Genomic DNA, 16,819 nt, shown 5'->3' on the forward strand with positions numbered 1-16,819 from the left:
TACTTTTCTATATGAGCAGCTGCTGTAGTTGCCAGATGGGTGCCCTGCAATCAGGTATCAGAGAAGAGGAGGTCCATATGCAGTTGTGAACGACAGAACACCACAGTCAATGCAAGGGAAAATGTCCACAAGATAATCTCACCGTTAAGTTGTGATCTACACTAGAACTGGTTGAAAACCTTTGAAATCTCACCAGTTCTTTGTTTTTTTTTCCCCCAAAACTTTGTCAACATTTTGGGAAAGCTTTTTGCTGTTTTCAAACCAGCGTTTTACGGCGGTTAATATTTTACAGCAATTGGGAACGCCAATGAAAAAGTTTTCAATTAGCTCTGGCCACTCTAGGAAAATTCCTGTCCTAGAGTGGTGCAGCCCTGGCATACCAAGAGCATTATCATTTATCACTGTAACTGGCATCAGAATATTCCCAGAGAACACGTCATCAAGTTAAAAAAAGGACAACATGCAGCGGAGAAAGGGTAAAGAGAATCTTTTGCAACAAAAAAAGGACACTTGAGAGATACACCTGTACATGGTGCCTCTTTGACTGCCTTTGTGCTAAAGCAGTAGGTATTTTAATAGAAGCTGAGATTCTCAGGAGTGAAGAATGCTATGTTTATGCAAGGAGACAGTAGAGCTTGTCTACCTATGAGGTTGCACTTTGACCTCTCAGAAACTGCATTAAGGTGTGCCTTAAAGAGAAAAGAGCACAGAAGTATTCTGCATATTTTCTCTTATGAATCAACTGTACAAAGGTCCACTCCTCACACCTATTCTACAGGCTGGAAAAATTGATCTAGGTGACCTCTCACCCAAAGATTATGCAGGCTGGAGATTTGAACATAGCAAACAGCAAATCATTTTATTGTTCTGCCTAGTAAAGGCTTAACTGCCAGTAAGATGATTTTTTTTTCCCCCAGGGGAAAGCGCGAACGCAGTCCCCCACTACCACAAATTATGCAGTCGAGTTTCCCGCATTTGGGGAAATCAGCACACCCGCAGTGCAATGGATGAACCTCACCCTGGGAAAACCATCTTCGTGATCATGGTATCTCCCCTGCCAGGTAAGTATGATAGGTTAATTCACTATCCTACTGCATTTAGGAGAGTGTGTTTCCTAGTAGACAGTGCACAGAAGCAGGAGCCAATAACTTCTGGCTTTGGTACTGATTCCCCCCTGTAGCTTTGAGCAACTCACTTAACTTTTCTGCCTCAGTTTCCCCCTCTGTACAATAATGATAATAATACTCACCAAGTTCACAGAGGTGCTGGTGATGGTAGGATTAGCTAGTTAACATTTTTAAAGGACTTTCAAAATATGCAATATAACGGTGCATATATTCCACTTTTCACCCATCAGTCTTAAATTGCTTTATAAAAATGTGTGTATTTTACATTGGGGATGCAGAGACACAAGCAGATTAAACAACTTGCCTGGGGCCAGAAAGCAAATCAGTGGTAGGGTCAGGAAGAGAATCAGGGTCCAAAATAGTTAAGAGACTGTAAAAAAGAGTAAAGATGATAAATGGCAATGTATCAGTTTGGGGGAAAGAGAGCACAGGGATCTGTAGTCTTTATTTACCAGTCATGATCTGCTGGAGATGATAAACATCACAGTAATGATGTTTCCAAATGATATTCTTTGACTTAGTCTCCCTTTACATCACGCCACCTGCCCTCTCCACACTACCAATGACACCAGCCTCAGTACTCCTGTTGTGTCCTTCTCTCACAGACAGCCGCATCTCTGAGGCCTCTTCCATGCTACCCTTATGCTCAGCATGCCCTTCCATTCCCTGTTCCAGCACTGCCAATGCTTGTGAGTTCATTGCAATATTTGGTGGTTTTTCTAAAGCCCCAGCCCTTGGATTCATGGGATTACCAGGGAATCTCAGCTTTCATTTTTTAAAAAGTAAGTTTCCACGCCTTATAACTGTGGAGAAAAGCCTGAAAGCATGAACCCTAAAGGCTCAGAAAGCAGAAGGCATTTTCAAAAATCTCATGATTTTAAAGTCATGACAGAACAAGAAGTAATAGTCTCAAGTTACAGCGGGAGAGGTTTAGGTTGGATATTAGGAAAAAAGGATATTAGGGTGGTGAAGCACTGGAATGGGTTACCTAAGGAGGTGGCGGAATCTCCTTCCTTAGAGGTTTTTAAGGTCAGGCTTGACAAAGCCTTGGCTAGGATGATATAGTTGGTGTTGGTCCTGCTTTGAGCAGGGTATTGGACTAGATGATCTCCTGAGGTCCCTTCCAACCCTGATATTCTATGATTCTATGATTTTGGGGGCCCGACTTGTGGTGTTTGAAAATATGGGGTTGGCAATGGTGCTGGGCCCTAGAGCCTTGATCTTGCAGCGGCATCTGTGAAGGTGCAATTGTAGGGTCAGCACCTGAGCTGCCCCCTCACCACATCCAAACCATTCTAAAAAGGCATTTCTGCCATCTCACCTATTAGCAGTGAGGGGGAAGAAAAGTAACCATAAAAAGCCCAACCCTTGAAGAGAATTGTCCACACATGGACACACCTTGCTATATAACCACACAAAAATTGTACTGTCACTCTTGTCCTTTTCAGTTTATTATTCTCCTCAGTCTCACTAGTTTTCCAAATGCTTACAACATTTTAACCTTTGATTGCAATTCCCTCGCACTTCTCTCTCCAGTTCTTTGTTTAATATGGATGGTGCTTTTTATCATCACAAAAGGCACGATAAAAATATCTTTTTCCTATCTTATATGACAATCTGAAGTAGGCTTGGCATCAAGGCTATGAAGTTAACCCCTCATTTTATGGCAGCTGTTTGAAATTTGACTCATGGAACCTGAAGATCAGTCACTCTCTGGCCAAGAGAGCCTTGACATTATAGTATTTGTAAACCTTTAATGTCACAAATACACACCATTGGAAACAAAATGTTCTTACTCTTTGAGAAGTGATTGTTACCAGAATGAGGAGAAAGCACCTCAGAATGCCAGAGATCGAGCTAGGAGGAAAGACACATTACAAAAATAAAGTAGAAAACATTGTCATGTTTTATTTTTGGATAATTAAAATAAAACATTAAGAACAACAAAATTGATACATTCTACCACTTTCATGATCATTTTGGCTCTGGTTCAGGAAAGCATTCCTATTCAGGAAAATACTTAAACACATACTTAAAATTACGCAAGTCCTGTTCTGACCTAATTAGGGTTATACATAAGCATATGCATAAATGCTTTTCTGAATTGGGGCCTTGGGCCCAGATCCTCAACGGTATTTAGGTTCCTAACTTCAACTGATTTCAGTGGAAATCTGTCTTCTTAGCTGACAGCGCAAAAGTCCACTTAATCCACTTGCTAATCAATACCTAAACTGTAAATTTCATTGCTCAAATATGCAATGTAGTTGTAGTTGTGTCAGTCCTACCTTGAATGGTCCCTTAGAGTATATGCTAACTACTGATGCTCAAGAGTCTGTTCCACCTTGCATTTAGCTGTGATGCTGGAGTACCTTTCCCAAACCTAAAGAAGAGCTCCGTGTGGATCGAAAGCTTGTCTCTCTCACAAACAGAAGTTGGCCCAATAAAAGATATTAGCTTATCCACTTCATCTTTCTATTGCTCAAATATGACACATGAATAATAGTAGAAGTATTAAAAATCTACTCTAAAAGCATAATAGCTAAAGAGACTCTCATGGTTAAACTAAGCTCACATTGATTTTAAAATATAAATCTATTTTAATGAGCATTTCAGATATGTGATTGTGACAAATGCTCGGTTGACAGTGATGGAAAATGAAGCCTTCTCTCCACAGAATAGGTTAATCAGAGGCAGTATCAGAAGAGGCTTCTTGCTTTGCCCAGATGACACACCTTTAACTGTGTGTGGGAAGATCCAAGTAATTCAGTCTCCATGCCTGTTCCCAACACTTGATTTGAGTTCTAAATCCCCATATATACTAGGAAATTGATCAATTATTAGCAACAGGTCCCAGTGAAGCAATGCTGAAAGCCATTTAATTTAATGTATGGAACAAAACAATTTTCAACCTCATTAGAGAAAAAGCATGACTTTTGAAAATGATTTTGTCCCATTTGCACTAGCAATTAAACTGTTTCCAACCCCAATTCATGAGAAGACTTGTTGGCTCTAAATAGTCTATTTTCCCCATGTGGGATCCCATGAAGTCACAGCCAGCCATTATAAAACACTAGCAAATGCCATTTTATGTGGATAGGTATTAGATTACAACTATGGAGTAACCATGCTAATTGCTGTGGTTAAGTATCTATGGCCTTGTCTACACTTGGAAAATACATCATGTTAGAAAACGCGTTAAATAACAAGATGTTAAACATGCTTTGGTACATAGCATGGACAAGTACAACCGTGTTTAAAAGGTGTAAGCTGGTCATGATTAACCTTAGAGGGAGAATCTAGAAGCTAAGTCATATCTGATATCATGTATTTAAAACAGACACATTTTCCTAGTGTACATATGGCCAAAGCATCAATGCCCAGTGTGAACTAGAGAAGCCAGAACACACTCAACACACTCAACTCCTGACAGCTTACTAAACATTACATCGAAGTTATATCGAACCAAAATGGAGCAATTAGCCTCCTCCAAGAACACTGGATTTCCAGGGACCCCTTAAAATAGATGGAAATTCATTGAAATGAGGCTAACCAATGGGTGTCAATGATGGCAGTGTTTGTACCAACAAGTCTAAAAACAGTCTAAGTCTTAGTGCAGTGTTTCTTAAACTGGGGGTCCCGACCCAAAAGGGGGTCACAAGACTATTGTGGTCGGTCATGAGGGTGGCATCTGCTGGCAAAGTGCCTTGCTCTGAAGTAAGCAGCAGTGCAGAAATAAGGATGGCATGGTATGGGGGGGAGGGACATCAGAGCTTGAAATATTTTCAAAGGGAGGCCCAGCAAAACAAGTTTGAGAACCCCTGTCCCTAGTGGGCTTCAGGATGGCTCAGGATTGGGGGGCGAGAGGGGAGCAATTCTTTGAAAATGATTCCTTTTAATAAAAATACTTAGCCTTATAGAAAAAAATTGTATACATTATCTCAAAGCGCTTCACAAAGATAGTTAAGTATCATTATCCCCATTTTACAGATGGGGATACTAAGGCACAGCAGGTCAGTGGCAGAGCACAGAACATAACCCACCTCTCCTGCCTCCCAGTCCCATGCCTGATCCATTGGATCACACTGCCTCCCATGGGGAGGACTATTGGTAGCTATTATTAAATAGTCATGAATGGTTACTGTGTTCTTACTGGTATAAAACAGTGGTTCTCAACCAGGGACACGCTTACCCCTGAGGGTACACAGAGGTTTTGCAAGGGGTACATCAAATCATCCAGGTATCTGCCTAGTTTTACAACTGGCTACATAAAAAGCAATAGCAAGGTCAGTCCAAACTTAAATTTTATACAGACAAATGAGAAAGTAAGCAATTTTTCAGTAATAGTGTGCTGTTACACTTCTGTATTTGTATGTCTAGTATCGCAAGCAAATAATTTTAAGTGAGATGAAACTTGGGATATGCAAGACAAATCAGACTCCTGAAAGGGGTACAGTAGTCTGGAAAGATTGAAGTATCAGAGGGGTAGCCGTGTTAGTCTGAATCTGTAAAAAGCAACAGAGGGTCCTGTGGCACCTTTAAGACTAACAGACCCTCTGTTGCTTTTTTGGAAAGATTGAGGATCACTGGTATAAAAAAAAGACAGGAAAAAGTGACAGCCCTCACCCAAAGAGCTTATCATCTGTTGAGGTGGATATTGCATGCAGGATGTGGTGGGGTTTGAGAGGATATATTTACTGAGGTATGGTAGCTGTTTCGGGCTTGGTGAGAAGAGTGAGAGTTTTGAAGAGGGATTTGAATAAAGAGAGGGTGGGCACCTGAGGTGTTGGACCAGGGAGCGAGCTCCAAACACGGAGGTGGCTACATGAAATGAGGAAAAAACAAAAAAGAGAGTGAGTCTCCAGTGTTGCTGCATTGTATAAACACTGTAATGTGTGCAATACAGTATTATATCACTTCACATTTACACTGCAGGGTTCAAACAAGCTGATGGGACCCAAACTGTCTGACAACTGCATGAAATTATATGGACACTGAAATCTCTCACTCTGTGTATATCTCTCTGAAAATAAGGAGGTTTATCCTCCCACTTTTTGGACCTTTCTGTCCAGGTCAAATGAATTTATACCAGAAGCTGTTCCTGTTTGAATATCTGCTGTTTGCAGTATAAGGATATAAAAGTTGTAATGGACGTCTCCTCAAGTAAAGCATATACATTAGTCAGGATCTTGCCATGGGCAAGCTGTGTTGGGCTACAAGTATTGTCCCAGCTCTCACAAGACAGCACATCCATCCATCTTCTAAACATTGTGGGTTCCATCTTCAATAACTTTGCCATTTAGATTGATCTTGGTGTTCTGTTTGCTGTTGCTAGTTTCCTGGTCAGTGCACCCTGGAAGTTCCAGATCATCATATCTTTTCCTATACACCACCCTTGAGATCAGTGTTATCAGAAACATTTCCATTATGAGAAGCTGTTGGTTCATATCTGGCAAAAAAAGAAATCATGTCAGAATTGGGGAAGAACAGTAGGTTTAACTCATCCCCATTTGCCCAAAGGGTATAGGCACTGACTTTTATTTTTCCCTGGGGGTGCTCCACACCTATTCTGCCCCGAGGCCCTGCCCCCACTTCACCCCTTCCCCTGAGACCCCACCCTTGCTCTGCCTCTTCCTGCCCCCGCTTCAACCCCTCCCCTGGGGGTCCCTGCCTGCCTGCTGCTGTCTGCCCTCCCCTGAGAGCCTCCCCACAGCTGCCAAACAGCTGATCAGCGGCGCCACGAAACAGCTGTGGCTGGTGGGTGCAGAGCACCCACTATTTTTTTCCCCAAGGATGCTTTAGCCCTGGAGCACTCATGGAGTCAGCACCTATGCAAGGGAAGCAGCTTCCTCCTAAGCCAGCAAGTGGCTGTTGTAGCCCAGGTGGGTACACTCCTGCAGAGGGTAGCCAGGACTTGCAGTCTAAGCTGCCAAAGATCCACAGAAGCTCTGTAGGCAAAAATTGCCTTGGGATGTGTTGAATCAGCACACCTCCTGGATGCCCAGGCCTCCCTGCTCCCTAGCAAGTGTTGGCTTGGGGAGGGTGGGGGCAAGGTTCCTTGTTTCTGACTCCTTCCAAGGATGAGACTGGTGCTACTGCCTCCCATTTTTGGGTGGAGTTGCAGCTGGGAGCCTTGGTTCAGGGTTTACACTGCTGGGAGATGGGAGTGAAGAAGGTCTAAAGCCTGGTTTACACTTAGCTATGGAGCTCAGGGATGTGAAAAATCTACAGCCCCGAGCGCCCTAGCTATGCCAACTTAGCCCCTGAAGTAGATGCAGTCTTGTTATTGGAACAATTCTTCCATCGATCTAGCTATCACCATTGAGGCAGGTAGATGACCGACAGCAATAGAAAATCCTTTTCCATCATTGTAGGAAGCATCTACACCAGTGGACGCTATGGGGCACGCTGTGACATTTTGTACTCCAAAATACCACCTTGGTGCCCCCATATTCACCAGTGTTATACAATTGCAACAAATTTTGTTCAAAATATGTCATGTAAGGTGTCAATGGAAAAGGTATGGTTTGCTGATTATGATTACCCTATTTGTATGCATGTATCATTTTCGTATCTAAAGTTATGAATATTGACTATGGGCTAGTATTTCAAATGTGGTTACTCCTAGGTAACACCCATAAAGTAGTTTACATCCAATCTAGCCAATACATTGTGAATGGACTATTCAAGGTAAGGGCCCATCAATAAACACAATGGGCCATGGGAAAAGCTTTCCTGATGGACTTTCCTGTGAACATTCTAGCCAGAATATGGGTAATGGCCCCTGCTATGACTCATCCACACATGCAAGGGCATATGACTATATCATGTGACACTGGACTCCATCTTGTGCCTGTACTTTACTGTACAAACTGTGCTGGGATTTTGCTTGGAACAAAGAATTTCCCTCCACATGGAAGAAGCTATACAAGGGGGAAGTGACATCATCACTGGGCCTCACTCCTCCTACAACAAACACATGGAAACACCTTAGGAACAAAGACTGAACTGGGGATGTGGTCCCAGTCTGAAGGGATTTCTAGCCTGTGTATGGAAGATTAGTGGACTGTTTGTACCATCAGGGTGAGACACTGATTGATTCAAATCCGGTCTAGTGTATAGAACTTAGCCTGCAATTTTGTTTTTTTTCCCCTTAGGTAACCAATTTTGATTTGCACGTTATCACTTACAAGCACTTCCAATCTCTCTTTCTGTAGTTAATAAATCTGTTTTATATTTTTTACCTAAAACAGTGCGTTGTTTGAAGTGCAAAAGGGAAATCCGCTCAGGAACAGGGGTTGGTACATTGTCCTCTCCACATTGATAGAGGGGTGGACTGGGAAATAAACTTACACTGGTCAGGCTTTTGACCAGAGCAAGATGGTACAGCTCTTGGGTCCTAGGCTGGGGAGCTAGTGGAGGGACTGGCTGGAGCCACTGTATTGTCAGTCCATGAGTGGCTAGGAGAAGCATTCATGTAACAGCAGATGGGGGTGTCTCTGTCTGTGAATGTCTGTGACAGTGCAGGATCTGGAGGGGTCTGCAGCTTGTCCCAGCATCACAGTGAGTGAGGAAGCCCAGGCTGGTGATACAGAAGGCTCAGTGATACTCCAGTTCCAGGTTGCACCCTGGGAAAGTCCATCACACTGGCCCCCCTAGGGGGGCACAGAGGAACGTTTAGAGGGGTGAGTGGCAGGCCCAAGCCAGCCCCCGTGGGGGGGCAGGGAGGGAGAGCCACCCAGTCCTGCTCCACCCCCAGGCCATCTCCAGTGCCAGCCGCAGCTCCACTCCACCCCATGCTCTAGCCCCAGCCCAGCTCTGCCATCATTCGTTCTCTGCCCTGAGGCCACATCCACCTCTAACCCAGCTCTTCCCCCCATCCCCAGTTCTGCCCCCAGCTCCACCTTCAGCCCCAGCTCCTTTGCTGAACCAATTGTGCAGTAATGGAGTGGGGAGGGGTGTGGACAGATTCCATTACCGGGGTGGGGTGGGAGATGGATGACAGGAAAAGTTTGGGCACCACTGGTCTACACTATGAGGCTGCAGCACCATAGCGGTGCTGCTGTAGCGCCCATAGTGTAGACATGGCCTAACACTCAACTGAGTGGTATTTGTCTGTACTATGGTAACTTTTGAACACCACATCTGATCAATTCCAAAATTTCAGGAATATTCTAGGCATCAAAGAGCAGAAAATGGTAAAAAAACAAAAGGGGGAAAATGGGGGACACACCACGCCCCTGGCATCTGGTTAGCAGAGTCACAGCTTCAAGTGCCTCGGTAATTGTCTATAGATCAAAGAACCCGCTGATGGCAACCATTAACACTTTCCAGCCTAACGATGCCCATCTCATCTCTTTCCAGCCTCCCAGCCGAGTTTAACATGCTGACAGCCTAAATGATTTATCTCCCCACAGAAAGAAAAGAAATGAGAATTGTGGGGGGAAGATGGGAGTGGGGGGGGCACGATGGCACACACAATACCTTGTAGGATCAGCTCCTTAATTCTCACTGTTTTGGAGTTCATATCTCTGTAAAGTGCTTTGTTGCTCATGAAAGCACTTTAGTAAATACATACTTTACCTCCCAATAGATTTGTGGGTGTCCAACTTCAGAAACCTTTGAAGGGGCCTAATTTTCAAAGTCTTGATGTTTAGTACTTTATGAGATCAGACGCTTTAACACATCTCAAGTTAGGCACTCAAAATCACTAGTCATTTTTCAAAACGTACAGTATTGCCAACCTCAAGCATTCAAAAATCAGAAGATGGGCCCCAAAAAAACATGAGAAAGTTTTTTTTTTTAATCTCATGATTTTTAATCCTGATATGTGTTGGATTTTTTTTTCTTTGACATCTGGTTTCTGAGTCATTATTACTTATCTCTGTAACCAGGAGAGATAGAAAAATTTTTCTGGGAAAGTTGAAATGCTCATGTAACTGCAAGATGCCAGGAAACAGATATTTAAGGGAAATGCCAAAATGTCACAAGACACACATTAAAATCGAAAGCGTTGGCAACACTGATTTCCAGGCCTTTATACATTTAAAGAAATAACCCTCCCCCACTCTACAGCCCTCCAAAAGAACCTACACGCTCCTCTTGCGAAAGAAGCCAGAGGTGGTGCACAGGGAATAATTCCTTGCAGAGCCAGGATATTGATGATGGCTCCCTGGAGTTGGCTCAGAATGAGGACAAACTGTGAAAAGAAACAAAGAAAAGGAGATTGATACTTCAGTACTACAGAAGGGCTGTATCTCAGCACAGTGATCTTGCTTTCATGAAGAATATAAAAATCCTCTTCCACCTTGTCTCTCTCCTCATCTCCTATCCTAAGCCTGCCTCCCCTGCAGAATAAATCTTTTGGTGAAGGCAATATGGCTCACAGCTTGAAAATTAAATCAAACTTCCTAGCTGTAAAAAAGGCTTGACCCCAGCTCTTCGGTCCAAAGATGCAATGGCTGTGAGGCTTCCATTTGGGGTAACAATCAATATTTACTGCTTCATATCAGAATAAAACATAAGAAAAATGGAGTCTTACCAGCCCTGTAATTATTAATTTGTACCCACCTGTAACAAGGGGGCAAGATTCTTCTGTTGCCCTACTCTGGTATGAGGTGTTGGAAAACACAGACACACACACACACACACACACACACACACAGAGAGAGCAGAGAGACGCTGACTGATTCCTGCTAACTCACTGTGGCAGGGGTGACTCTTAAACTGTCCCCTAGTTATAAGGGAAGTGGCTTTTGGTGCAGAAGAAACTAGATTCTAGGACAGAGATGTCTTTGCAGGGGAACCCTAGGAAAGCCAAGCTGGGGAAGAAAGGGCAGGGTGATGTGTGTGCATTGTTGTAGTTTGAGTAACCAGTAAAGCCAATACGTCGGGAAGGGAGTAAGTTTGGACTAAATTCTGTGGACCAGTTTTATAAAGTTGTATACGTGCATAAAGATGCAGATAGGTTCCCGGTGGGATTCACAGACATGCCTAAACAGATTAGGGCCCAGATTTTTAAAGGTATTTAGGCACTGCTGTGCTCAATGTTGCAAAATCTAATTGATTTAGGAGCCTAGCTCTCATTTTCAAAAGGGATTTAGACACACACAAGTCTAAATCCCATTGACAGTCAATGGACAACACATTTAAAATCTGGGCCTAGGTGCCTAACTCCCATTGAAGCTATTGTAGGCACCTGGCCTGCTTAGGTGCTTTTGAAAACCCCATTAGGTGCCTATCTGCATCTTTATGCACCTAAATACCCTTGTAAATCTGGCCTTTTGTGTATAAATTCTTCTTAAAGCAGGGTAGAAACACGGCCTGCTCTCTTGAACTTTTCTTGCCCTGTTCCTGACCTGAGAACTTTCCCCCTGTGCTAGTCAGTGTCTCACTCGGGAGTTTGTTAGGAGCCCGTGTCTCTAGTTGGTGTGCGACCAGAGCATTTTTGAAATCGGTCAGGAAAACTGAGCTCTGCATACATTTAGTGCAGAGTGTTCGCTGTCTTAGCATGTTCCCAGCCCTGCCCACAAAGTAATCAGTAAACAGATGTAAAAATTAAGAAATTCTTTAAGGCCAGTGAGGACAGAATAGCATTCAACTACTTTCTCGGAAACTGATAAGTGTGGAGGAGGGAAAGAAAATCTGTGGTTCAATATAAGATTATAAAATCGATTGCATAGGTTAAAATGATCTGAACTCCCTCATGAATACATTTCCCATAAAAATTCAAAGACAAAAATGTTCTCATTCACCTCAATTATTATTGTCTTTACTAGTTTAGTGCTGATAGTGTACAGGACACAGAGAAAGACATAGTTCCTGTTCTAAGAATTTTATAATCTAAGGGCCTAAAGAACTTCATACGAGGTGTAATATTCACTTCTGTGAATAGTGCCTTGAGTTTAATGGGACTACTTGTGGTAGTAAGTCTAACTACTGAAAGTAAGTGTTGTAGGATCAGATGCGAAGGCCAGCTGTGATCATGCAGAACAGATTTCAGATCCAGATCATCCGGATGAATCACCCAATGAAGTAATTTTTAAAAACAAACAAATGCATGTGATCTCAGAATAGAGAGAGTGCTCTAGGGTGTGACACCTCTTAGTCTGTGCTGCTCTTAGCCATATATCTTGGTGGGCATCCAAAATATTTACGGGACACATATGGAGTATCAGTGACTCACTAGCTTGAAATCGTGTTTAATTCCATGTTGAAGTAAATGTACAGGCTGACTTCAATTAAATAGGGTTGGGGGAACTAGCCTAAAAACTATCATATATAGATCTATACCTGAGAGCAAGAGCCAGTAAAAACTACATGCTGCTTTTGTACTGTGTTAGATGGTGCAAATCCCAAAAACCAGAGTGAATTTAAAGCTGTACTGGTCCCAGATCCAAAAAAACTTTGCCATCTCCATCCTGCCAGACAAACAGCAAGATCTGATATGTGTTGCTGGATGGCATCCAGCTGCTGCCTGCCTCCTACCTGTTCCTTCAGGGCATGTACTGACATGTACTGACTACTTGTGAGTGCCTCATGGACACAGGCTGCACCTCCTCATTGACAGCATGTGGCCAGAGAGACTACGCAGCTTGCTGTACACTGGCCTAAGCCTTCTCTATACTGAGTGTATACCCCTAGTGTAGACACTGTACCAGTGCGTAACCCCTTTGCGGTTTAGAGAGAATGGCCCTTTTAAATCTGTGTCCTGAGGGGAGGAAGTGTTGATTTTTCCAGGAAGAGGAAGTTCTGTTTTGAGGGGGTGGGCATGGAGAGAGGGGAAACGACAGGGTGCATGTGTGTCTGTAGCTCCAGATAGAAGGGCTGCAGCAAGTGGGCCATCACACAGTGAAGCAGCCAAGAACCTGCCTGAAGCCTGGGAGGGACAGAGCAGCCGATCAGGGACACCCCAGGACAGGAGCCAGGAGGAGCACCATGCCAGGGTGGAATCTGAGAAACAGGAGCTGGACTGAGGATCACTGTTGCCCAGAGCTGTATGGGGCTGTGAGTACTGGGTCTTGTGACTTTGCATTGGGAATAAGGGGAGAGGCGGTAGCTAGCTAAGTGGGGAGGTTGCCGCTCTGTCTGGGTTTGCAGAGAGTGGCAGAAGAGGGCACTGGAAGGGTTTGTTGGGGAAAGTTTACTGGTGCCCAAGATGACCAGGAGCACCCAAGACTCACTGCCAGACTGGAACTCTGCCCGGGACTCCTGATCTCTGAGTGCAGACGTAGTGCTCAGTGTCTGCCCTCTCAGACTGTGGTACTGCTGGGCCTGTGGGGCCGTGTGGTAGATGTAACTCTGTTTTACCACTGCCCCATCTTCCCTCCTGTTGTTGTTCTCCATTCATCCCTCTGTAAATAAATATTTCCTCTCCTGTATTCATTGTACTATTCCGATGTGCATGTGTTCACATCGTGGGGTGTGGAACAACGTCCCCCTGGGGCGGAAGGGACTTTCCCTGCTGCGTTCCTGCGTGCGCCTTTTCTTAGCCAGAGCTGCCTACAGACCAGACTCCATTTTGGCCATGAGGGCACTAAAGTTACAACTTAGTGTGACTTGCACTAGGGCAACTTAGTGAGGTAAACTGCCCAGGTGTGAGTCATGGTTTACAGTTCTGGCCATTGCATTTACACTAAGGTTTTTCACTGATGACTAAAACGTAACACAAACAAGGCCTTACAGCACCACCTCCTAGGGATGCCCACAGATGGCAGGGCCCAAATAAGAGGATACTGCCTCAGTCCTTGAGTATGGAGGTATCTTTCACAGGTTTCTTTAATATTGAAAATGGATAGAACTAAATCTGGCCCATATCTGGCCCCACTCTATTATTCAGTGGTTTCCTACCAATGTTTTTATTATTGTCTTATTCTCATTTGTAGGCTGGCCAAGAAAAATAACTAACATCACAGAAACAGCAGCATGTTGCAACAATTGAAACAAGAAGAACCCCCCACCCCAGTTCCAGAACCCTTCCCATCTTTTAAAGTACACACTAGAATTTTAACATTGTATTACAGGATACACCATCTACTATATGAGGCTTCCTTTATGCTGAGAAAAGAGAGCTCAGCTATGTGCTATTTTTTCCCCACAGCCCAAGGAAGAATGGATTATAAATATTTCTCAATTCTCCAGCATTATACAAACACCAGATGCAAGTTAATACAAGTTGAGCATGAACAAGAACAACGCTTCAAAGAGAAACTACATCTTTAACCAATCAAAGGGTGTGTCTTTGTACAGTAAGTTTTAAATTACAGTCTTTGAACTGAGAAGCAATAAGCCGTACCAAATTCTGCCCAGGACTTGGGTTATTCTATATCAATAGCAATGCAAATTCTGAACTGAAATGTGAAGATTCTTACCTCATAAAGTGCAAACTTAGGGATGATCTTCTTACAGTTAAGAAGAACTCGAACTTGTTGAAACATGATTCCAATTGGCCACAGAGCAATGATTGTAAGGACACCAACAAAGCAGTTAATCCATATTGCAGCTCCATTAGGGGTTAACTAAAAAGCAAGTTAAACAGGCATATGGATAAGACTCGGCAGCTGTGAAAACATGCAAAAAATAAAACGCTTGTTTCTATTTTTATGAAAGCTGAAATCAACAGCAGAGGCTCCTGGGATTTGCACTGGAAACTGCTCTGAGGACACTGCCAACAGAAGGGATAATATGGAATGCAGTTCTTGCTCACCAAGCAGCCAGTGGCTTGCAAAACTGGTAGGACCTGGGAAGGTGACAAAGAGCTAGATTCTTCCAGGACCTGAGCACCGTCCCCCTCCCAGCAACACCAGTGGGAATTGCAGTGCTCAGGATCTTGCAGGATCAAACCCAGAATGACCCACCAAAGGCTTCTTCTGAAAGACAAATTGTCTCCCCCAGGAGCCTCAAAGATATTTTACAAAAACAACAAGGAGTCACATGATGTTGTGAGCGTTATCTTGTTGCATGACAACCGGCAGCCGTGCAAGGTGAATGTACAATGCTACTTTATACTGAGTTCGCACAAGTATAAATGACAGCACAATATGCAGCGGAATGGTGAATTGGGTCTACTGTTTATAGGATGTTGGTTGGTACATGAACCTGGCCTTTTAGATACTAATTGTCAAGCCAAAGTGTAAAAGCTTGGTGAGCAATGGCTGATTAGAATATTTACTTACATCAAAAGGGCTGTAGTTTCCATTGATCCAAAGCACTATTGACAGAAACATTAGCACAGGTCGAAGGAAAGCAAGCTGAAAGGTCCCCAACTTCAGCAGAAACAGGGTTCGTCTGACAAGTCAAAAAACCACCACTGCTCAATACCTTGTTAATAAGCTTAACAACACTTCACTAGTTAATGTTTAATAGTAGAGGCCCCACATTTTCCATATGTACTGTACATGGCTGAAATCTGGCAAGGAACATCTTCTAGAACCTAAATAGCTTGTCTAGAATTCTCTACTTTTTCACAGCATATTGAAAGATGTAGACACGAACGTAGCAGAACAGGCACAACATAATGTTTTTTGCTCCATTGCTGGTTCTGCAGCAGCAGTTAAATAACTAATGGAGCTGTGCAAAAGGCGATGTATTAGAGTCTACTGGGGAGCCAATGGCAAAATAGCTAGCACCTGAAATATGCCATTAGCTCCTCCACTGCAGCCATACTATCCCAACCTTCTGCTACAGTGGGCAAGTTGGTGCTTCACTACCAGCATTAAACTTAATGGCAAGTTACCATAGATCTTTATTCCTTGTGTAGAAAAACCATGTCACATATGGTGGCTTCTTCCTGATTCCACCCTTCCTGATTAGCGAACCCCCAATCTTGTGGTAGTCCAGGAAAGCAGGGGGTTTGCAGGATCAGGAGAGAGGATCAGCATTTTCTGAAGTATTCCTCCATGAACACTGTTCAACAGCCATCCACTTTTCCTCCTAGGTCGGAGGAAATCATCCACCTTCGACCACTACACTTCCTAGCCCCAGCAGGACAGCTGGTGCATGCTTCCCTCTTTTCAGTGAGTCATAATCACAGACCCAAAAAACATCCTTCAGATTTTAATGCTGTTTTAAAAATACCATAAGGAAAGGGCGGGGCGGGGGGAGGGAAGGGGAAGACACTTGTCACTCAGATACATGAAAGCTGATATAGCTGAACTATCTAAGTGTACACTGGGCAAGGTCCAGCTCCTGCTCCCCTTTTCTTTGTCAACTTTATTATTCCTCATCTATTTCCCAGCTCTCGCTCTCTGGTTATTTCGGTCTTCGCTGTTGTGCCCTTGGCCCCTCAGACACTCTACCTAATGAAGGCTCAGCAGCCAGCCAGCTGCCATTTAATGTATAATGTGATATATTAATGAACCTTGATTTATTATAATTGCTCAATTAATACAGCCATAATTACATCATTACAGTGGTAATTTTACTCCCGCAAATAATTATAGAACTACAAATGGTACAAACAAGTGTGAAATGGGCTGAGACAGGTCACCCGATTAGTGCATTTGCCCTTTCAAGCATTTGGAGAATTGTGTGACAACAGAGCAATTGTTGCTGATAGAAACCTGTTACTGTACCTTCCCCTGTTCCTGACCCTTATCACTCTTATCTGCACTAGCCTGTCCTACCTACCATCCTTATTTCTTATAAAAAAATTTAAAAAAGCTAAGTTCAACCGAACAAGAGACACCTGCAGGAGG

At 43.5% G+C, this 16,819-nt stretch overlaps 1 protein-coding gene and 1 pseudogene across 2 annotated transcripts in view; both read right to left on the minus strand.

Annotated features, from left to right (window-relative positions):
* Window positions 1–914: 914 nt before the first annotated feature.
* LOC128830701 (U1 spliceosomal RNA) lies at window positions 915–1,069 on the minus strand (annotated as a pseudogene).
* A 1,943-nt stretch (window positions 1,070–3,012) lies between these two features.
* Window positions 3,013–16,819, minus strand: part of LOC128824361 (organic solute transporter subunit alpha-like) — a 47,474-nt gene continuing 33,667 nt past the window's right edge. For both annotated transcript variants that reach the window (XM_054005944.1, XM_054005943.1), the window contains exons 5-8: window positions 15,299–15,410; window positions 14,495–14,641; window positions 10,218–10,323; window positions 3,013–6,573 (exon numbers count right to left, since the gene is read on the minus strand). In XM_054005944.1, coding sequence (XP_053861919.1) covers window positions 6,386–6,573; window positions 10,218–10,323; window positions 14,495–14,641; window positions 15,299–15,410 — 553 coding nt within the window. In that variant the 3' untranslated portion in view covers window positions 3,013–6,385. The remainder of the gene's footprint in view (window positions 6,574–10,217; window positions 10,324–14,494; window positions 14,642–15,298; window positions 15,411–16,819) is intronic.

This window comes from Malaclemys terrapin, chromosome 1 (genome assembly GCF_027887155.1).
Source record: "Malaclemys terrapin pileata isolate rMalTer1 chromosome 1, rMalTer1.hap1, whole genome shotgun sequence".
Classification (NCBI taxonomy): domain Eukaryota; kingdom Metazoa; phylum Chordata; order Testudines; family Emydidae; genus Malaclemys; species Malaclemys terrapin.